The following is a 15451-nucleotide window of genomic DNA, read 5'->3' on the forward strand; positions in this document are numbered from 1 at the left end:
CTCTCTCTCTCTCTCTCACACACACACACACACTATGGTAGCTTAGCTTGAAGAAATATCACCTACAGGCTCTAACATTTAACACTCGGTACTCAGCTGATAGTGCTGTCTGGGAAGACCTAGGAGGTGTAGCCTTGTTAGAGGAAGTAGAGTTTGGGGCAGCGGGTGAGGTTTCAAAGCCTGGTACCATTCCCAGTGTGTATCCGTCTGTCTCTCTCTGTTTCTCTCTCCCTCTCTGTCTCTCCCTCCTTTCTTTCCTCTCTCTCTGCAATACAAACAAAATAAAAATAAAAAATTCTTAAGAAACAAATAAGCCTAATTGATCATAATCTAAATTTACACCAATAAAAACTTATAGATTCTAAACAGTCTAACACTGAACCCCAAGGAACTAGAAAAATAGCAAACCTTAATTTAACATAAGGAAGAAAATAACGTAGATCAGAACAAAGTAAGGTCAATAAAAAATAGAAAACACACACACACACAAAGTGAAACCTGCGTTGGTTTCTTGTAAACAAAACCAAACACCCAGCAGAAAGACAGAGAAAGAGCACCCACGCACTCTTCGAGGTACACGGGTCTGGCTCAGGAGAAGGTACAGAGCTTAAAACCACACAAAGCTGGGCCTGGATAAAGAGCAATGCAAAGGGGCTCTATTAAGCCAGAGGCCTGTGCTGAACTCAAGACCCAAAGACCACCAGATTGGGAGTTCATCATCTGTTATCCTGTGATGACTACCTACTCTAGATGGTCTGAAAACAGAACCCTCTTTTTATATGACCCAGATAGTTGGCCGAATCACTCATTAGTATGTTGTGCTCAATGAGCTCCCAGGACTGGCTTTCTGATATGATTTTGATTCTCATGTGTCTCTATGATGTTGGTTTAATTTGGTAAGTTCATAGGTAGTAATGATTTGCTTGTGTAAATAACTCCTTTATCAGTCTATGGCTCGCTGTTTGTGCTGGACACAGTGAGTGTTTACTTACACAAACACATTCAGTCATTCAAAAGTCAGCCTGAAAGCTGAAATTTTATATGATATAGAATAATTTAAAGTAGTCTGCAACCTGGACCTCCATACCCTATAAGAATCTAATAGATAAAAAATTCAAGTAGTAACTGAGACAAGGTCTAGCTATACATGCCATACTGGCTTCGAACTCTATACTTAGCTCAGGCTATCCTCCAACTCTTCCTCCTCCTGCCTCAGCTTAGTCTCTAGGAAAAAAATGCCATGAATTATAACTCTTTTTTTAATGTTAATGTTTTACATTTTACTTTTTCAAGAACTTCATGCATGAGTACTGTATTAGTATCATTTCTACCTCAACTTCTCCTGTTTACATGCACTCCCTCTCAAATTCAAGACATCTTCTTCTTTAATTACCATTGTTACAAGTGTTCTCTCTCTTTCCCTCTCTCTCCTGAGTCCATCTGTTGCTCATATGCTCATGTGTTTGAGGCTGACCACTTGGGATTGGATGACCAGACAAGACTGTCTCCTTTTGACATCTAACAGTGACTCCACTGAACTCTATGGAATTGTGCCAATTTTAAATCACATAGACTATGGCAATCTTTTCAATAATGACTCTCAAAGATGTCCCATGAGCACATGTTTCTGACACACTTCCAGGCAAAGTCAAAATTATGCTGATAATATTGAATTTCTGCTACTGTACTGTTTTTGTACTTTTGGCATAAAAAATGATTGTGGTCAAAAGTGTTGGGCCTTAATACCAATCAAAATACTGGCACCAAATTATACAAGCAGTCAGCTTCATTTCAGAATGGCCATGATGCAAATGTTATTCATTTGGTACATTACAATCTTGGGAAGCAATCAGAGAGGAGGTGGTAAGGGGGCAGAACAGAAGTATCCTTTGTGCCCCTCTGCCAGGGTCAGGGCAACAAGGAGAAACTGCATTCTGTACAGTGAATGCAAGGACAAGTTAGAAGTCTACAAAAGAGAAAGAGGGAAACTAGAAAGCATATAGAGGGCTGGGATGGCTCAGTAAGCAAAGCACTTACAATGCAGAGTAAAGACCTTTGATGGAGGAAGGTCATTGGTTAAAAAAATAAAGAAACTGCTTGGCCCTCATAGGTTAAAACATAGGTGAGAGGAGAAAACAGAACAGAATGCTGGGAGGAAGGGGAAGTGAGCTCAGAGGCCATGCTCCCCTCTCCAGGGCAGATGCAATGAAGCAAGCCGCCAGGTCAGACATGCTGAATCTTTCCCAGTAAGACTGGTGCTACTCAGATTATTAGAGATGGGTTGATCGGGATGTGAGAATTAGCCAGTAAGGGCTAGAGCTAATGGGCCAAGCAGTGTTTAAAAGAATACAGTTTGTGTGTTGTTATTTCGGGTTTAAAGCTGGCCAGGTGACCAGGAGCTGGGGCGGCAGGAACACAGCCCTCAGCTCCCACAACAGACCTTAGCTCAAGTCACCAGGACCCAGAGAAACCTAGAACAGCACGGTGTCTCCAGAATCCAGAATCGAAGTGCAGGGAATGCATGGTCTTATTTTGGAAAGTGAAGTGGAAATAGGATGAGAGGCTAAGACTCTAATAAAACGCATTAGCTGAACTCCATGCAAGGCATAACCACAGATGACGGATCTAGACAGCAGCAAACTGGAAGTAAAGAACAGAAGGCATGAACCTACTAGAAAGAGAAAGGGATCACAAAGGCAGATGATGTGCGGACATGACAGATGCCCCAGTGACTTCAAGTGGAACAAAAGCATCAGAAAGGAAATCTGGAAACATAAGCAGTCGCACATCATGCTAAAGCAGAAATGCTGAAGGTTCCTTTCTATCACGCCCACACTCAGGAGAACCCGTTCACTGAACCAAGTGCTACACACTACCCTGTACCAGTTCTCCAAATGACCAGGGAAGATAGACGAAGACACTGTCTGGAAAGGCTTTAGATTAATGCACATTACACTGTGGCAAGGGCTCAGAAAAGAGTGGTGGTTCCATAGAACCAGAGTTACCAAGGAAGGGGTAGGAGGCGGGGAAGATGGAAACTTCATTAACTCCACAAAGAAAGCAACACCCAGGTTAGGTCAGGAAAAATAACACAGGTTTTACAACAAAAGACAAAGGAGTGAGATTAAGTACACATGTGCTTGGGACTGTATGTTGGGAAGTGAGTAATTAGACTAATCAAAGTGGTGGCAGGAAAATGACAGCACACACAACAGGAAAATATGCAACCCTTAAAGAAGGGACTTCTTACTAGAACATAAGCTGAGAAAACCCTGAGTGTTAATAAAAATGGAAAGAACTGCACATTCAACTGAAAGAAGCCAGGCAAATAACCCTAACTGTATGTGTCCTGGACTCACAGACCAGCCTAGGCACACTTTTCTCTCTCTAGTTAGCACCTGACTGCAGGGTACTGAAGGCAGTCCTGGAGGTCAGCCTCCAGGGGTGAGAAGAGAAGGGGAGAAAGCAGAGCTGGAAGAGCAGATAAATGAAATATTGCAGACAGCAGAGACCTGCCTCCTCCGAGAAGGTTTACACAGAGGAGCAAGGTATAGAGGGAGAAAGCAGGGGAGCAAGTGGGTGTCCCACAGGGCCTGAAGACATAGGGTGGTTCAGAAAGAGCAGGCTGTAGGTATGGGTGCCCCAAGGGCCTGAAGGCATAGAACAAAAGAGGAGGCTGTGGGTGTGGGTACCCCACAGGGCCTGAAGACATAGGGTGGTTCAGAAAGAGCAGGCTGTAGGTATGGGTGCCCCAAGGGCCTGAAGGCATAGAACAAAAGAGGAGGCTGTGGGTGTGGGTACCCCACAGGGCATGAAGACATAGGGTGGTTTAGAAAGTCCCATAGGTGTGGGGCTTCCTGAGGCAGCGGCCCTCAGAGGGCTTTAAGCAAGGAAATGGCACTGTCATAGCAGCACCTGCAGCAGTGCACACAACCACTTTCTAGAAAGAGACTGCAGGAGAAAGTCAGACAAACCCAGGCTTATATCTTCTTAGTCTCTATGTCACAGTGTCACAGCCCGGTTCTCAGCCTATGGGCAGCAACCCTTTCCAGAGGGGTTGAATGTCAGATATTTACAGTATGATTCATAACAGTAGCAAAATTACAGTTATGAAGTAGCAAAGAAAATAATTTTATGGCTGGGGTGACCACAAATGAGGAACCGTATTAAAGGGTTGCAACGTTAGGAAGGTTGAGAACCATTGCAGTAGACACAAAGCATATCAGCTATTTGAACATAGAAACTTAACATATACAGTTGTTAATTGTCTAAGATATAAGAATAAGAGGAACCTAAGGGTATCATGGGAAGACGCAGTTTACAACACCATAGTGGAGAAAACAAAAGGTTAAGAGACCTACGGGTGAACCTTAGACCCCCGAGAACGGGGCACTCCTCAGCTGTTGGTCCTCTCAGGAGTGGAAACAGCACTCTGGGCGAGCTGCACTGGGGAGCACAGGAAGGCACCGACCCTGTGGAGGGAGTGCTGCTGACACAATGCGGGCAGAACAGACATTCCTGGAAAGCAGACAAGGAGCAAGTACCTTCTTTGCCCTTCAGCCCCACGGTCTCCTCAGTACTACTTTTTAGCATAGCCTGTCAGGGAGCCAGAGGGAAGAGAATTGTGCTCTGCAGAGTCCCAGGACCTGTGGCATCAAACAGAAGTGGAGCCCTAATCTGAGAGACAACACAACCACACAGGAGTCCTGCAAATGAAACTCAACCTTCCTAGGTCTCAGTTGACTGGGTCTGTAAAATGAATGTGAAAATGGATGGAAAACTCACATGATTATTGGGAGCATGAAATAACTGAACTATCTAAAAATTCAGTAACTACACAGCAAAGGTTACTTTTCTTGTCCTTTCCAAAAATTAATAACAAGTAAAACATAAAACAATGTGAGACTCAGTCCGTATATGGAGCCCAGGACATGCCTAGATTTTCTCCTATTTTGTAAATTACTCTTATTGCATTATGTATTGGTATTAATTAGTGTTTAATCTCTCCTCTTGCAAACTTTTCAAATCCCCCTCTTCCTCCCTTTGAGCTGTGCTCTTCCATTCTCTTGTTCTTGCTTTCTCTTTCATACACACACACACACACACACACACACACACACACACACACAAATACTCTCCCCCTGATCTCTCTCTTCTCTCTCTCTCTTCTCTTCATCACAAAATTCTTCATAATAAAGAAAAAAACCCAAATGCGACAGAAGCACGGCTGGTTTCCAGTCAAAACAGAGTGAATTCAGGGCCAACACCAGGCAGCAGGGTCCTCTCATGCTGCACAGAGCTTCCGTTCTCAAACTCCAGGGAGCAGACATTTCCCCCGTTTTATGGTAAACTGAAATTGGGCTTATAAACAACACAAGTGTGGCCCGCCCTCAAATACAACTGTGTATCCTTCACAGTCTGAAGAAACGAAGGTTACAGGCACACGATGTCTCGTAAAGCGGACGAGGATGCTGCAGAGAAGGACAATGGCTGAGAGCAGCGTCCTCACCACTAAAATACGCCTGCTGTCTGCTGCCATGCTCCTGGCTGTGATGATCTGAGACTCACTCTCTGAGACTAAAAGCAAGCACCAACTAAATGCTTTCTTTTATTTAAATAAAAAAGCACTGAAATAATAAACAGAGTTCTGAAGCATAGAACAGTCTTTCAAGACATCTAGGGGAAAGAAAGGACAACAATATTTCACTTCAGCTCTACCGGGGTGTTCCTGCCACAAGGCCAGCACCAGAATGTCCTTCTGCAGAGAGCAAAATGCCAAGCCCTAAAGACCTCTCAACGCGATGGAACTCCAAAGAGGGGAGTGCTGGAAACGGAGCAGAACCTGAGCTAGGAATTTCTATTCCTGTTTCCTCTGCTTGGCCTTCTAGGGTGGAAACAAATGTATTTCTTGGGGTCTATTTGTTTTTTTTACTTTCAGAATACATTTTTCCTTTTGTGAAAGTCAGTGGGGAAAAAACAATTCCCTTTCCAGGGTTTTAAAAATCACTTTTCTGGAACGTATCTACTTAACTGACAATTTCATAACAAACTCTCAGTAAGATGACAGATGTTTAGATATACTATGATAAAATGAAGTTTTTTCTTTGTTGCAGCAATTACTTTTATCATTTAAGAGAACGAAGTTTATTTCTATTGGTGCTCATAAGGCTGAGGGATTTTATACTGAAGATCTGAGGTTTCCAGCAGGAAAAACCCTCTCATAAATTTAAACACAAGCAAATCCTCGGTCTAGAATCAAATCTGTTTAATGTCTCAAAAACACCAGAAGCCTCGATTACAGGCAGAAAATTCATACTTTAGTAAATTTACAGCAGAGGCCAGGGAGTCCTGAGGAGTTCAGAGAACATTCTGAAGTCCTGACTGCTGCTTTCAGCATCCCAGCCACTTGAGACCCAGGCAACAGACATGTGACTGTTTAGCTGGATGACAGGCAGCTTTCAAATACTGATGTCTCGGTGTATTTAAAACGTCCTCTTCTTTTTCTTACTTCTCGTGGTTATGGATCTGTATATGGGAATGAGACCCACGAGAAACTCTGGCTAGTGACACACAGCAGAGGTGGGTAGCCCACACTGTGTTATCTTTCACTAACTGAAGTTGGCACGGAGATAAAGCATGAGCTGGCCCTGCTCACAGGCGACTGTTTCTTCCCTCCCTCACCCCACCTCCCTGTCTGGAGTTCTGGGATAAAGAAAACCACTTTATCTCTTTTAGGGTGGGGGGGAGTTGATAGGAAAAAAAATCAAACATTTGAGTTCTTCATGGAGTTACTCAGGGGTTTTGTTTTTGTTTGTTTTTTTTTAATTTCTGGCTTTAGCTATTTTTCACAGATAGAGCTCTTTAGAAAAGTAAAGTTTATTGATTTTTAAAGAGTCCAGTGTTGAGCTATAAAAGTTGATTTATGCTCTACGATATCACGAAAAACACAGTATAAGTCGTCATGCAGATCGTCTGTGCACTCTGGCTCTTCTCAGTTCACAGTATGAATTACTTCTTGTGTCACTGTACTTATGAGTAAGAACTCCAAATGAAGCACACTTGGTAGTATCACATACAGGACTGTGGAAAGGAAAGTGAGGCAAGGAGCCCAGCCAGCCTGGTGGTACACCCCAACACTGGAGAAGCTAAGAAAGGAGGATTTTTTCCAAGGCATGCAACTGGGGGGCAGGTATGGGGGGTATCCACTAGATGAATTAGAGTCATACGGAGTCAAGATTGGATCCCTAGAACCCACGTTAAAAGCCTGACATGTAATTGCCATGCTCAAGAAGTAGAGAGAAGAGATGCCTGAACGACCTGACTTTGTAAATAATATGGGAAGTTATGGAGCAAGATACCCAATGATGTCAGCCTCAAGTCTTCATATGCAGCATACTGAGAAATACAAGTGCTCATATACAGTCAAACACGCATGCACTACATATACACACACCTCACAGCACATATGTTAGAGAGAGAGAATAAAAGGGAAGCTAGAAAGGGAGAACTGCAGGAACTAGAATTAATAGTCAAACACCAAAATGGTTTTAAAGGAACAGCTTCTACTCAAAACAAGCTGTGCATTGTCTCCAAGGAGTTAGCGCAGCTGAGGACAGAGTGCATCTTCTCTGACAGGAGATGTCTGCATCTGAATTCCAGCCCTACTCCTCAGAGACGGGCAACTGGAGGTGAGCATTGGTCCTTGTGTGAAAAGCAATGGTTACACAGAGTGACTGGAGGCTAACTTCTACAAGTGCTATAATGATTCACAGGATGGCACTATAACGAGAAGACCGGACATCTTCTAGGAGCTCAGTAAACATCAGTTGCTTTCACTTTCCATCTTTCCAGACTACAGTCACCAAACACTAAAAGTTATTTGTTTTAGTATTTTCATGTCATAGTCTCTAATTGGTTTCTTCCTAGCTTCATTTACATTCTTCTACTTTCAAAATGTATTTCATCCTGATAGTTGATGATACTTGTACCCATAATTAATCAAGAATTTAGACATTGTGTTAGTTTGTTTGGTTTTGTTGTCATTTTTGTTTTGTTTTTTGAGACAGGGTTTCTCTGTAGCTTTGGAGCCTGTCCTGGAACTAGCTCTTGTAGACCAGGCTGGCCTTGAACTCACAGAGTCCCATCTGCCTCTGCCTCCCGAGTGATGGGATCAAAGGAGTGCGCCACCACCCCCCAGCGTATGTTAGTTTCTTATTCACTTTCTGAGAGAAACAAGGAAGGGGTCATTTTGGCTGATGGTTTCAGGATGCAGTTCAACATGGTGACTGGTCAGGGTCACAGGGAATCTGCAGCCAGGAAGCAGACAGCGAGGAAGGCTGAGCCTCAGCCTGCTTTCTCCTTTCTTGCTTCTCTGTCCAGTCTAGTCCCCTCGACCCAAGGAAGGCCTCCCACATTAGAATGGGTCCTCCCACATCAATTAACTTAAAGCACCGGAGGCTGTTCCCTGTTGCTTCCGCATCCCGACAAGCAGACACTCAGACCAGCCCTCACTCCCATCCATAAGGACACACTAATACAAGCTAGCAGAGAGCACACCACAAGAGAGAAGGAAACTTTATCACTAAAAGAGGAATACATTTTCATGTTTCTAGAAGTAAATTCTACCTATGAGCCAGATCTAATATCCATATTAAAATATTTCCATATTTTAAATCATTGTCCTATTTAAGAAAACAGAACTGTAAAAGCAGGTGGAGCGCCGGGCGGTGGTGGCGCACGCCTTTAATCCCAGCACTCGGGAGGCAGAGGCAGGCGGATCTCTGGGAGTTCGAGACCAGCCTGGTCTACAGAGCTAGTGCCAGGACAGACTCCAAAGCCACAGAGAAACCCTGTCTCGAAAAACCAAAAAAAAAAAAAAAAAAAAAAAAAAAAAAAAAAAAAGCAGGTGGAGCTTGAGAGATGGCTCAGTGGGTAAGCTGTGTAAGTAAGAGGACCTGAGTTCAGATCTCAGCACCCTTGAACAACAAAAACAACAAAAACTGGGTGCTTACTTTGGCAGCACACATACTAAAACAGGAAAGAAAAGGGAATTTTTTTTTCTAAATCAAATTATTGCTGTGTTATTCTCTTTTTGATCAAAACAAAAAAAGTTATTTATATTTAAGATATAAATTCCATTTTATAAGACAAACATCAAAGCTGAATGGGGACAAAGGAGAAAAAACAAAACAATGGATTTTCTTGATGAACAAGGCTCAAGCACCCATCATGTGCATGGACAATCAGCAGGATGGCCATGGAAGACAAGGGACAGGACAGCCTGTCTGCCCATTCAATTACTGATTTTTATAATAGTTAAACATTGATTCAGAACTGATGAAAGCACATTCATCTATCATAAGGGGGAGAGAAAGTAGATATAAAATAGAATTTGCTGACAGTGGTTCTGAGCAATCATCAATTAGGAAAGTAAAAGAATTATTCCAGCCAGGTGGTGGTGGCGCGCACATTTAATCCCAGCATTTGGGAGGCAGAGGCAGACAGGTCTCTGTGAGTTTGAGACCAGCCTGGTCTTCAGAGTGAGTTCCAGGACAGGCTCCAAAGCTACATAGAGAAACCTGTCTCAAAACAACAAAAAAAAAATTATTCCACATATTCAAAGACTCTCCTGGACTTTTCAAGTTGAAACTTAGAAAAGCAGTTAGTGCTGAGCCCCAGGGACAGTGTGCACATATTCCTTCTCCTTGTCAGTAGTTCACAAATAGTCAATACTTTTATCTAAATTCCATTTTGGCTAGGGTGGCCACAGTTCAGGAGAAGGTTAGAGAAGTTTCTTCAGACTGCCATGGCTCCCCTAGGAGTGGACAGAGAGGCTTACCCATACTCATCTTGATGGGCAGGTTTTCTCTGCTGGCTGCTTCCACTAGATGTCTCCGAACTTCCATCACTGCCTCTTTGTGCTTGGTGTTCAGTAAGGCTTCCCACAGGGCCTTGGCTGAGGTGTCACTACAGTGGAAAGCACAAAACAGCTCAGAATAAATTCTTGTTGGGAAAAGGGAAAAACTAGAAGAAAAGAAAAAAGCCAGCATTATCTTCTAAGCACTGATACAGTCATTACCACTGGCAAGTATTAACTTGATACAAGATAGCCAATTCATTTAATGGGCAGAATATTGAGGAATTAAGGGGACAACAAAATCAAAACATAGGAGAGAAGAAAGAATACACTGTTCCATGAAAATGTGAGAAAATTATTTTGAGATATTTTTTAATTGAAATCAGTTCACAGTTCACATGTTTCATTGCTAAAGAAACATGAATGTCATATAAGCCAAAATTAAATGTAAGGCTCAAAATGACTTAACGATAGTGATAAACACTGTTATGAACTTGAGATAGCATACTGTCTGAGAAGCACAGAGAAATCCTTAAAGAGAATCTTTGTGTGAATTCTCAATAGACCTCCTCATCAGCAAACTTCCTACGGAATAAGAATGAGGACTTGCACTCAGTAGCAGGCTCTGAAGTATTCCACTCCAGGCCTTCAGTTTGAAGGATGGCACTTATGGAGGCCTTTACAATTCTCTGTTGATAGCAGCCCCAAGCACTGCATTATGCAGGGTCTCATCTGGGTTCACTTCCCAGTAGCTCTCTGTCTCATCCGCAATGCTGTGTTCCCACTATAAATGAGGGCAGTGTTCTTTCCGGAAGGCTGCTGCCACAAAGCCAAGTATACACATTTGTAGTAACGTTTTCAAAACTCCATACAAAGGAAACAAGGATGACTTCTGTCCTTTCTCCACTTAAAGCCCCCTAACTCATACACTAACCTCTCAATAGAGTGGTAGCTCTTATTACCACTTACTTTCCCATAGTGAAGTAACATCTTTAAATACTCAAAACTAGAACTCCTCTGATGCTTATCTTGGCTACAACTTGGTGAACTGAGTGATACACAGAAAATGAGTAAAGCACATTTCACAGTTCTCTAAGCATGTTTCCTGACACTCAGTGAGCTGGGCAGGGTGGACTTGACCAGGATGTAGGCTACAACGTCCAATATCTGGGGCTCTGGGTAGAACTAGAAATGGAAGTACCGGGACGCTGAGAGCCCGGGCTTGACTCCTAAGACTGGGCTTTCTGTCACTGATGCCACTGCTTACAGGCACAAGAATCTATGGCCAGCTTTTGAATGCAGACTCAGATCAGAGACTTATAGGAAGCTTCCAGGCCTTCATCCTAGGCCTTGGGTTAGACCTTGCCCCTCACTGTTCCCCTATCTTTTTCTGAGGCATTCAGCTTCTTCAACAGAGCAGCTACCTCTTCCAGCTGCTCACAGCTACTGTGGGAATCCCAGTCTACATGTGTAGAAGCCCTTTTTATAGTCATATACTCAGTATTGTGTCCTCTAAAGGACCCTAACAGAACGCTGCGTCTATTGTCCTTAAGTTTAAATGGATGGGCAACTGAATCCTATCAGACCACCATGGATTAAAGTTGGATTTCAACAATAGCAGAAACAACACAAAGCCTACAAACTAATGGAACCTGAACAACTCCATAAATTACTACTGAATCAATGAAGAAATAAAGAAAAATTAAAGACTTCCGAAAATTCAATGAAAATAAATACACACATACCCAAATTCATGGACACAAGAAAGCAGTGCTAACAGGAAAGTTCATGGCACTAAGTGCCTTCATGAAGAATTTGGAGAAATCTCATACTGGCAACTTAACAGGACATCGGAATGCTCTAGAACAAAAGGAATCAAGCTCACCCAAAAGGAGTAGACAGGAGGAAATAATCAAACTGAAAGCTGAAATCAATAAAATGGAAACAAACAGAACAATACTAAGAATCAATGAATCAAAGGGCTGGTTATTTGAGAAAATCAACAAGATAGACAAATCCTCATTCAAACTTCCTAAAATACTAAAAAAGCACATCCAAATTAACAAAATCAGAAACAAAAATGGAGATATAACAAAGACACTGAAGAAATCCAAAGAATCATTAGGTCATACTTTAAAAACTTGTACTCCACAACATTGGAAAATCTAAAAGAAATGAATAATTTTCTTGCTAGATACCACTTATCAAAGTTAAATCAAAATCAGACAAACAATTTAAATAGACCTATAACCCCTAAGAAAATAGAAGTCATTAAAAGTCTCCCAACGAGACAAAGAAAAAGCTCCAAGCCAAATGGTTTTGGCACAGAATTCAGCAAGACATTCAAAGAAGAACTAATACCAATATGCCTCAAATCACTCTACAAAATAGAAACAGAAGGAACATGGACAAATTCATTTTATGAGACCACAATCACCCTGACACACAAAGCTACACAAATATTCAATAAAGAAAGAGAATTACGGACCAGTTTCCCTCATGAACATAGATGCAAAAATACTCAATCAAATATTCTCAATCCGAATTCAAGAACACATCAAAAAGATCATCCACCATGATCAAGTAGGCTTCATTCCAGAGATGAGAGGATGGTTCAACATAAAAAACATAAAAAAAAAATCAGACAATGTAATCCACCATCACAAAAACAAACTGAAAAAAATGATCGTCTTACTAAATGCTGAAAAAAACCTTTGACAAAATCCAATGCCCCTGCCTAATAAATGTCTTGAACAGATTATGGATAAAAAAATACATAACCTAAACATAATAAAGGCAATTTACAGCAATCTGGTAGCCAACATCAGATTAAATGGAAAGAAACTCAAAGCAATTCCATTAAAATCAGGAACAAGACAAGGCTGTCCACACTCTCCATATCTATTCAATATACTTGAAGTTCTAGCTAGAGCAATAAGACAACTAAAGGAGATCAACGGGAAATAAATTGAAAAAAAAGAAGTCAAAACATCGCTATTTGTAGATTATATGACATTGTACATAAATGATTCCAAAAATTCTACCAGGAACTCCTACAGCTGATGAACACTTTCAGCAAAGTGGCAGAATACAAGATTAACTAAAAAATAATCAGTATAACCCAGACCCAGAGAGACAAATATGTACTCACTCATAAGTGGTTTTTAGACACAAAGAAAAATCAGCCTACAATTCACAGCCCCAGAGAACCTAGACAACAAAGAGGACCCTAAGAGAGACATACATGGATGTAATCTACATGGGAAGCAGAGAAAGACAAGATCTCCTGAGTAAATTGGGAGCATGAGCATCATGAGAGAGGGTAGAAGGGCTGTTTTTTGCCCTGTCTGAAAAATTGGCTGAGGCTAAAGTGAAGAATCCTGGATTAATTCAATTAGTAGAGGAAGCTTTAGAACAGCCTAGTATGTTATGTGGTTATTAGTGTTCACTCTAATGAAAAGAGGAAGCTGAGCAAATAATAATACAAAATGTATAATTTGAGAAGAAAAGGAACACCAGGAAATGGAATGGAGTTAAGTCCTATGTTTAAGAAGATAAACAAAGTAAGAAATGTAATCAAAGAGTGAACCTCAGAGCAAGATCCTACCCAAATAAATTTCCAACTTGTGAAAAGGACTAAAGAAAGGTTTAGAGCCAGGTATGGTGGGCACACCTTTAATTCCAGCACTCGGGAGGCAGAGACAGGTGGATCTCTTGAGTTTGAGACCAGCCTGGTCTACAGAGCTAGTTCCAGGACAGCCAAGCTTAGGCAGTGAAGGAAAACATCAAAAACAGAAGGTTGGTGAGGATGTAATTGAACAAGGGGGCCATGTTCCAGCCACAAGCAAGTAGTAGAATTTGGCAACTTTGGCCATGTGGTTCTGGTTTTAGAGTCAAAGACAGAAGAAAGAAGTTATGGAATCTCCCTCCACAATTTAGGTCATGCATGTGTTATGGGTGCCTCTGAATGGAGGCCAAGATAGGCCATTATATGAAGCTGTAAAGTTGAAGCCTGGATTGCCTTGGAGACTCCAAAATGACAGACATGCCAGAGTTGTGGGATACCTGTTGAGGAGAACTGCTAACAGGGAGTAGAACCAGGCCAAGAGAAACAAGTATGTTACTGTCAAGAAAGCTGAAAGGAGTTGGGGAAATGAAGAACATTTTGACATTAGACATGGAGATCCAGGGTTTGGAGTTTGCAGAGCTGGTTTTCTCTCTTGCTTTAGTATAGTACTTCCTCACTATACTCCCTTCCCTATGTTCTGAAGTGTATATCCTGTACCATTATATGTAGGAAAGTATGTGATCTGCCTTTCAATTTTGATTTTATAGAGGATTACATTTAAGAGATTGCATGAAGTATCAGAAGAGACTTTGAACTCTGGACTTTTAAATATTGTTGAGACTGTGATGGACTATGAGAACTTTTGGCGTTGGACTAAATGCATTCTGCATTATGATACTATTAAAAGCTCATGGGGGCCATGGAGTAGAATGTGGTGATTTTAATGTAACTGGTCCCCATAAGTTAGGGCATGGAATTATTAGGAGGCAGGTATGACCTTGTTGGAGGAAGTGTGTCACTCTGAGGGTAGATTTTGAAGTTTCCTATACTCTGTCTATGCCCATTGTCCCAGTTAACTTCCTATTGCCTATGGATCAAGATGTAGAACTCTCAGCTCCCTCTCTACCACCATGTCTGCTTGAACACAGCCATGTCCCACCAGTATGATAATGGACTAAATCTCTGAACTGTAAGCCACCTCTGAACTGTAAGCCACCTCAATTACATGTTTTCCTATATAAGAGTTGCTGTGGTCATGGTGTCTCCTCACAGCAATAGAAGCTCTAACTAAGACACTGGTCACTGGCATGAGTCTTTAACAATTATAGCTGCTTTCTCTGCAATAGCCTTCTTAGGAACTTTACACTCATCCAAGTTCCTTTCATCAAACAAGCTGCACAGTGTTCACCTGCTGTCTCTTGCAGTACAACTAATAGCGAACAGTAATCATGTTGCAACATGGACATTAGGTTATCTTAAAAGGTCCTCATAAAAGCAAATGTGTTTGTTAGTTTTTAACTCAATTTCACACAGATTTTAACAGCAAAAACAGAATATAACTAGCTCATTTGTCAGAAAGTAACACAAATGGTCTCTGGTGTAGTTCCCAACAGAGTTCTTATTCCCTTCTGGAACTTGATGAGCCAAACCTCCACTGCCACATTCCCAAAAGAAGGTCCCTTTAAGACCTGCTACTACAACCTCAAATAAAACTTACACCTAATCAACACCCTTTTAAAATCTACTTCAACTTGCTCAGTCTCTTTTCTTAAGTTTGGAAATAGCTGATCAACATTCTTTTAATACGTCTAGCCTGAAACAGCTTTTCCCCCCATTGCTACATAAGATTTCTGTGGGCTGGAAAGATGCCTCATGAGTTAAGAGCACTTAATGCTCTTACAGAAGAACAACATTCATTTCCAGCACATGTATGTGAGCTCACAAATATATGTAACTCTAGCTGCTTCCTAGCCTTTACGGACACTCCTACACATACACACACACACACACACACACACACACACACA

At 41.7% G+C, this 15451-nt stretch overlaps 1 protein-coding gene across 1 annotated transcript in view; it reads right to left on the minus strand.

Annotated features, from left to right (window-relative positions):
* The window catches only part of Scfd2 (sec1 family domain containing 2), a 344622-nt gene that overhangs the window by 294557 nt on the left and 34614 nt on the right, over positions 1-15451 (minus strand). Inside the window, exon 3 of the mRNA XM_005359346.3 lies at positions 9839-9966. Coding sequence (XP_005359403.1) covers positions 9839-9966 — 128 coding nt within the window. The remainder of the gene's footprint in view (positions 1-9838; positions 9967-15451) is intronic.

The sequence above is a fragment of the Microtus ochrogaster genome, linkage group LG1 (genome assembly GCF_000317375.1).
Source record: "Microtus ochrogaster isolate Prairie Vole_2 linkage group LG1, MicOch1.0, whole genome shotgun sequence".
Taxonomy (NCBI): Eukaryota; Metazoa; Chordata; class Mammalia; order Rodentia; family Cricetidae; genus Microtus; species Microtus ochrogaster.